This window comes from Antedon mediterranea, chromosome 9, assembly GCF_964355755.1.
Source record: "Antedon mediterranea chromosome 9, ecAntMedi1.1, whole genome shotgun sequence".
In the NCBI taxonomy this organism is placed as follows: domain Eukaryota; kingdom Metazoa; phylum Echinodermata; class Crinoidea; order Comatulida; family Antedonidae; genus Antedon; species Antedon mediterranea.
This window is the reverse complement of record NC_092678.1, coordinates 12731049-12739651: the sequence shown is the minus strand read 5'-3', so window position 1 is coordinate 12739651 and position 8603 is coordinate 12731049. Positions and strand designations below refer to the sequence as shown.

The 8603-nt window shown below is 31.3% G+C and overlaps 1 protein-coding gene across 1 annotated transcript; it reads left to right on the top strand.

The window, feature by feature from the left end:
* Positions 1-6044: 6044 nt before the first annotated feature.
* Positions 6045-8301, top strand: LOC140058182 (lactadherin-like). Its single transcript, XM_072103744.1, has 6 exons — positions 6045-6068; positions 6439-6547; positions 6841-7124; positions 7663-7801; positions 7988-8142; positions 8254-8301. Exons 1-6 carry the CDS (start codon positions 6045-6047, stop codon positions 8299-8301), a joined length of 759 nt encoding a protein of 252 aa, XP_071959845.1.
* Positions 8302-8603: the final 302 nt, after the last annotated feature.

The window sequence follows — 8603 nt, the reverse complement described above, 5'->3', positions numbered from 1 at the left end:
GATAGTTACCGTACACCAAAGGGCAGCACAATACATATTAATACAGTAAGATCTAAAGAGACAACATTTAACATTGGTATAGCATTTCATAAATTTGCGATTGAGTGAGTTGCTTCTAATACACAAAGATCTGTACTGACTTTGAATGTCAGCCTCATCACTGCAATCACACATAAGAATATGACCAAGGTAGGTACCTTTCTCAACATAAGCAAGTTTTTTACCAAAAAGTTTAGTAATAGAATTACCTTCAAGTTTGCAAGTACGAGGACAGAAGCACATACAAAAAGATTTCTTATCATTAAATAAAACATCATTCTCTTGCGAAAACTCTTCACAATCATGTACCAATTGCTGGAGATCAGCAACTACTTGTAGGCCTACTGTTTATAAGTTCAATGCACTAGTTTTACTACAGTATGTTATCTTTCCTTAGTTTGTGTTCTAGAAAGGGTTTTGACTTATTATTAGTAAAAAGATAAATATTTTGGCACATATGGCTTTTTATACGTATCCTATTTGAGCTCGTAACATCGAAATGCCGACTGGTGAACTATATAAAAAAGAATTTGGGACAAGTCTAACCTTTCCTCTGTAAATGCGTACATTTTGAATATCATAAAGTACTGTAACAATGAAAGAGTGTATAATCTTAAGAAATAATCGTGTACGCAAAGCTTAAAAATGCATTATCACCCAAAATCATTTTTGGTCTCTTTGTTTGAAATTTAACTTTGGATTTTAGATATACAGTATTATTTAAATAATGTATTTGTATTCGGATTTATGTAGTGGGATATAACGATTATTATAATTACATTTCGCATGTATCACGTTTAAAATCTCATTACTGTAAAGAATGCTATGAACTTTAAAAATAAATATAATATTGAACATTATTTCGCTATGTATTTCTTTGTGTGGCCAGTTTGTACCGCCAATCACTGAGAAACTTATTTGTCTTACATTTACAACATTCTAATTTTTATCATAAATTACATTCTTCGATGAAATTTAACAAAAGTATACCTTCTGTTAATGTGCATCATAGAAACAACAAGGTTTCTATTTTCTATACGTGGTAAATTCCATTCTATTAGTATGCAAAGACATCACACATCAATCTTAATAGAGAGACGCAACATAACGACGTAATGCAACCTCATTTGACCAATCACAAGCGGTGGGTTATTCGAATTCATTGGTCAGCTCGTTCCTTGCATTGCGTCTCTAGAGGAAACCAAGCTTTAGCTAATATTACATTGTCAATATTTGTACTAGAAGAAAAGGGTTGCCATCCAATTAACCTGTGACAATGAATAATACAAAATTCTGTATTACCTTGCACGTTTTGGTTTTATGAGCAAGTTTAATGCCGCTCTCATGAAAGTATAATTATTTAATATCAAAACAACATCAACTCATTATTCAACATAGTACAATATAAGTATTATTCTGACTCCCATATGGCATTAAATTAAAAACTATGAAATATGATTAGGGTGTGTTATGAATTAAAAGTATCGTTTTATTGAAATTGTGTGACTCTGAATAAATTATCTATTTTTATTTAATATTCATTTAATTTATTAATACAATTGCCACTTTTAACCTTGAATAATAATTAAAAATCATTAAGAATGTGACATTTCTTATTCACACATAACACTATAACTGTTATAAGTTAAAATATCGACGCAAATCATTACGTGTGTCAAAGCGAAATTGTTATAGACGTAAAGCATTCGGGGTTTTTTTTCGACGGATTGGACAATGTCGATTAACTGCGGATTGTTTTGATAACTTAATAATGGCTTGTTGGACAATTGTCTGTGTTTTTCTTTGGATAATACTGCATATGAGTAAAGGTATGAGGGCCTTCTGTTATATTTTAGATTAATAAATGCTGAAACAAAATAAAATTTCATTTGTTATTAGGACGATAACGATCCACTATAAATATACATTTTCCTGTAGAACAAAATGAATTAGAAAATATTTAAATATATTTTGCTATTTTATGGTTTATCTTTATCTTCACATTTATCTTTAAATGTTGTTGTGTGTCTCTTAATAGTTTAAGCCATTGAAAAGTCAAACTTTTTAGATCTGAATCAAATTTAACCTGAATTTTTATAATTAAATGTAAAATTATAGGCATATTATAACCCCTTAAAGATTTAATTTAAATTAAAAGTTTAAGAAATAGCAGTAGGCCTAAGTTTCATTCAGTAGAAATTTATATGACATTTACATTCTTGGTTTTGAGTGATTTTAGCTATTCATAACGCATGTTTGTGTTTGTACCCACAAGTATGTTCCATACTGTTGATATGGAGAGGAAATATGCCAAACAATACTCATCTTAATAGACCTAAATTTAAGAAAGTTATGTTTCAATATTGCATTTATTACCAAGACGATACGACTTTTGCGGTTTTAGTTTTAATTCACCTGAACGAATAGCAATTTTATTTTTAAAAAAACCTTTTACAAGACTGATCTTTTTGAAATTTATTTATAGAAAATTTTCACTATTATCTGATTAGTTCAATAATGTTTACATTAAAAATGTTAATCATGAAAAAATATTTTCTGAGACTAAGAGAATGAAGACTTTATAAAGTTACTATTTTATTTAAAGAATCATGCGATAGGGATCTAGGAATTGAGAGTGGTGACATCCCTGATAACCAGATGAATGCATCAAGTTCCTACGATAATGTTTCAGCCCATCATGGAAGGCTACATGGCAATAAGTCTTGGTAACTTGCTACCGCCAATGTCAGTCAATGGATTCAAGTAGATCTTGGTAACATAACGTATATAACCCAAGTGGCGACTCAAGGAGGTAGTCGAGGGTCAGTCTCGAAATACAGCATCAAATATGGCATCGATGGCACTAACTTTATTGACGCTGAAGGTGGTGGGGTATGTACATTTTTACATCGTATCAGGATAAAAAATTAATTAGTAGTTTTGTTTTCCAAACATTTTCAAATATTGTTGAAATGATATAACTCGTCCTTTGATATCAGTATTAGTCTTGTCACCTGAAACCTTCATTTTTTTTTTATCTTTAGTCCTTGATCCCACAACACTATTCCTTTCTTCTTAGTATTGCATTATTTACACTGTAACTAACAATTTTTAATATATCTATATACGTGAGGGCATGTGGCGCAGGGTGTTGGACGTTGGACTACTAATCGTGAGACCGAGGTTCGAATCTAACTCTCGCCGCATTGCTTGTATCCTTAGGCAAGATACTTTACTTACGTTTGCCTCTCCACCCAGGTGTATAAATGGGAACCCGGTTAGATCAAGACACAACTTTGCTCTGATTACTACCTGTATTATGGGAGTATGTTTCCATACGAAAAATGACTGGGGTAACAATGTTCAGCGTAGAGAAGCTTGCTTGTAGAACGCAATATAAGAATGAACTATTTTATTATTATATTTTTCTTGTTAACATCATTTTGTTTCAGAAGAAGTTTACCTGTTGGTGGTAGGGGGAGGGGGTGCATGGTAACCCCTCCAGCCCATGGACTACTAGAGTTAATGTTGATCTGCTGCAAAGAACAACAGATCGCACATCGCACGAGGTTGTTCAGGCGATGTTGCTTTTCGATATATTAATTATGTATAAGACCAAATATTTATGTCTGGAAGTGTTTAGTTTGTTTCTGTATAAGATTGAAAGAATGTTCTTTCATACCCTGAAAAAGGGTCGATAAAGAAATAAAGAATCATTGTCATTGAATCATTGTCATTGTCATTGTCATTGTCATCGCACGAGGTTTTACTGTACAATGACTACTACTACGATCCGATTTCGAACTTTTCGCAAAGCAAGTAGGCCTATATACCTTTAATAAAAATTTACCTAAGATTGTTGTAAGCTCTTGTTAATATTTATATAGCGATAATCCAACCGTTCCGACATGCACATAATGCCTCTAGCCTAGGCCTCAATCGATCGATGTCTCTGGTGGTGGGATTTTTCCCGCGATAAGAAATCGGCGAAATATGGCCCATAACGGCCAACATTTTAATGTTATATCTTTAATGTCAGTGTAATTACGTATAGATAAAACTCAATATTTTTCATCTGATCATAGAGATATTATAGTGAACATAATATCTCTATGATCTGATATAATATCATATATTAACTCGCGTAAGGTTGTAGCATATAGCGCGGAAATAGTTTATTTCGATCTTGATTGTTTTTGGCTTTCAAAATGGTAGTTAGGCCTAGCAGCCCTCTAGGCCCGGATGCCTAAAAATGCTAGGCCGATGTTTAATAAACCTTTTTAAAACTATTTTCGAAACAATATTTAAAGCTAGCGTCCGTGAGCCTAGGGTGCTATGAAATATGTGTAAAAGTCTTTTTGTATCATTTGTGTAAATTGTTTATTTTTTTCCCGCCAACACATTTTTGGTCTGAAAAAAAAACAACTTTCTATAACAATTTTCTACCGACATACCCATTTTTGGGATTTACCCAAAACGTAGCCAACAGAATAATCTTCTTTTTTTTTGGCATTATAATCGATACAGAAATACTTTAACCAAAATACTCAGAACTGCTGAAAGACATTTTTTATAACGATTTAATTTCAAATAACAAAAACGATTCCACAAAAACATGGCAGATAGTAAATAACCTACCGTACTTATATATCGCCAACCAAACTACCAGACAAAATCACAGTCTCTAAACCGGACGTTGATGTTAATGTTATGGATGGTAATGCAATTGTTAATGAATTTAATCATTTCTTTACTAATGTCGGTTCTGAGTTAGCTAAAGATATTCGCAATGATGACCTAATAAATTTTTCTTTTTTTGTCCAACCATCTATTAATGTTGGCCTTGTTAATTTACTTTCTTCTTTTGACAAGAAAAAGGCTACAGGTTATGATAATCTATTTCAATTTCAACACCATTTATATATTTGCCTCTATGCTATATATTAAATATCTCATTTCAATATTTCCTTCTTCCTTTAAAATTGCAACTAATTATATGATTTTTCATTCTAAAAATTAAGTTATTGGAATTCAATGTTATTCAACTATTAACAATGTTTTAATTAAAGGTAGTTGATTTATTAAATTTGTTAGAATTAACTTTGACAAACACTTATCTTGGAAACTCCACATTGATGATGTTTGTGAAAGAGCTAGAAAAAAGGCTGGATTTCTGTCTAAATTAAAGCATTTTTTAGAGATAATTTAGTTACACTTTATAACCCATTTATATTTCCTATGTTAACATATGGAACGTATTTTCTTTAAAAAATGATTGTCAGATGTATTTTTTTTTCTCATTTCAGAGATCATATACCGCCATTGTTCTATAAACTATGAAATGAATTATATTTTCTTAAATTTGTTTATGATATTTATCACAACCGAACACCACATTCTATTACTGATTACTTTCAAACTATTGATCCTTCGTATCTATATATAAATTATGGTTAATTCTGACATAGGCGAGCACATTGGAAAACTTTGGGACAAATCTCCGCTTTGGTTACCTACCTTATCTATCTCAGATGTAACGCAAAACGTAGATTTGATAAAATTATTTTCCACTTTTACGATATTGTTCCATAGTTATTAGGAAGGTATTATAAAGGGTTTAACACCAAGTTTCTGATTTCATTAGTAGATTTTCAATAACTGTGGGCTATCTGTGTCCAGTTAGGACCAGGATACGTCTGCCCATGTTGCAAGCCGTCTACAACGTCTTTCTTCTTGGGCAGAAACGGCGCGGAAGTTAGTTTCAAAAGATGTTTAAATTAAATAATGTATTAATTATTAGGATGGTATTTATTTGAATAACGCCCAAAACCTCCCCAATAAAAAAATCACTTTGAATAATAATCCCCACTCGAAAATTTGTTGAAATTGTTAAAAGAAATTTATTTTAATCCACCAATCAGCATGATTATTTTTAACTTTGTTTGGGTGATATTTCCGAACATCCCTATGCTTCCAAAGACGTTGCGTCAGAATATATGCCGAAGATGACGTTCTTTGTGACGTCACAGGTATTTTAAATAAAATTATAAAATTCACTTGTTGGCACAGATATATACTGTTTCGTACGTTTTCTGCGTTTCTTGAAACTATTATAAGGCGTTCCATGTGATACAATGTCAAAATGATAGCTACAACATACATATCTAGGGCATTTAAGTCATTACCTGATTTTTTTCTACGAAAGTATTCAGTGTGTTCCGTTAAAGTTCTGGTCATGTACAGCGCCATCTACCGGTGGTTCTGGCCTAACATCACTCTAATAACTCAAAGGAACAATCATTGGGACAATATTCATAAATATTAAAATTAATGAATAATCGGAAAAATCTTACATAATTTAATAATATAATAATGATATGTTTATTTCCTAAATTCTAGATGTTTATCGGAAATGTTGATGAAAACAGTGTTGTTATTAATTCGTTTTCCTCTCCTGTAAACGCTCAATATATTCGTATTTATCTAAAAGCCTGGGTTGATTGGCCAAGTTTGAGAATAGAACTTTAGAGATGTGCAGGTAATTACATAATAAGGTTCAAATATGTGGATTATTATGAAGTTTTCGGTACACCACGTATGAGAGATAGAGAAAACTCAACAGAACTATATACATTTACATATATATTTACAATAATGTTCAAATAATAAATTTGGCAGTGTTTATTCCATAAAAACCCAAGTCTATATTCTCTTTGATTGATTGATTGCTAAAACATAATATCAAATGATAATGAATTGAATTGGTAAGCAAAATTTTACTCATAAAATCGTGCAATACAGCTCTGGGAATTGAGAGTGGTGCAATTTCTGATAATCAGATGACGGCTGATAGTTCTCTTAATCACTTTCAACCGTATAAGGGAAGACTTCATGGTAGATCGTGTTGGGCATCTGCAACAGGTAATCCCAAAAATCATTGGATTCAAGTTGATCTTGGTAACATTACCAAAGTAACTAAAGTCGCCACTCAAGGAAATACCAATAAAAAATATGTTGAGGAATACAGGGTCAAATACAGTACAAATGGAACTACTTTTTGGGAAATAACTGCTGAAGAAGGTGGAGTAAGTAATTTTACTCTTAGCATTTTTTTTATTTTCAAGACTAGATATATGGCAGTTACAGGCAGTCAAGTGTCTGACTATTATCAATTTATTCAAGCAAGATAAAAGCCATGAATTATTAAATTATCGTAATATTATTAAAAAGGTAATTGTAGCTTAAAATTGGGTTTAGCTTTGCAATGTATATTAGTTTATTTTATCATATAATTTATGTAAATCTTTAAAGCAATATTATGTTCGAAATGTCTTTATTTATCAATGTAAAAATATACAATTTTATCAAAGTATTTACACAAACCACAATCTTAGCCTATAGTGCAATATATCATTTTATCATTATTATACCGAATCTCATTACTGAATTTCAATCTTTATATCGTTTTAGCTCTGTAATATAAATTTTCTCAGACAGATAGACAGATATCTATCTAACTTTTATCATATTGTTTTTTATATGTGCAATAATAGTGGACTGCCCCCACAAAAGAGAAAACAAAATAGATCATCAAAAATTGATATCTGTACATCTTATTTGTAGCGGTTTCCGGGAAATTTTAATAAATACAGTGTCGTTATCAATTCTTTTAATTCTCCTGTAAATGCTCGATACATTCGAATTTATCCATATAAGGCACGTGGATGGCCAAGTTTAAGAATGGAACTTTACGGTTGTCCAGGTAATTATTTGTTAAACTTTATCTTAAAATCCGCCAAAAGCATTACATGTATGTTGTAATTTGCCGATTTAAACACAGTGGAATATTCTTCGCTTTCCAAAAATCACGATAAAGTATCGTCAATAAAATCATATATTTTTCTAGCTAATCGTAAACCATTTGATTTTTTTTTACTGTTAACTTAAGTTATTGATACCGTCATGGATGTGAGCATAAATGTTAACGATTCAAAATTCTACTATGGAGCAGGAGACAAAGTGAAGACGGACTTCTTCATCAATACTACTGGATTGACATCCGGAACAGACTTTACAGTCACCCTTACAGCTGAAAATATGGAGGTATATATCTTTATTATCGTGAAAGTGCTTATCTAAGGCACTGTAACAGTAGAACTAACATGAATACATGCTTATAATATATTACTCTGTTTCATTTAACTAATCTTTAAGAATATCAACCTGGTTTTCTTTACTTGTACCCTACCAACTCTCAGTTAACATGCACATACGTAATTCCCGTTAGTATACTGTTTACCGTACGGCTAAATTTAACTAGAATACCACTAGCTTTACGGAATTATGATGTGTAAGTTCTAGCGGTTTGGAGGTGATACGTTTGAAATACGAGGCAATAATAGTAAAGTAAGTAATATTTCTGCTGCCATCTCTATCAATCTTTTTCTCTGGTAACTAAATAAATTTGATTCTTCTTTGAAACATAACATTTTAATTTCAAATTAATAAAATACAATAAAAATAAAATATGAATAATTTAAATACATTGGGTCAAAGTTTAAAGC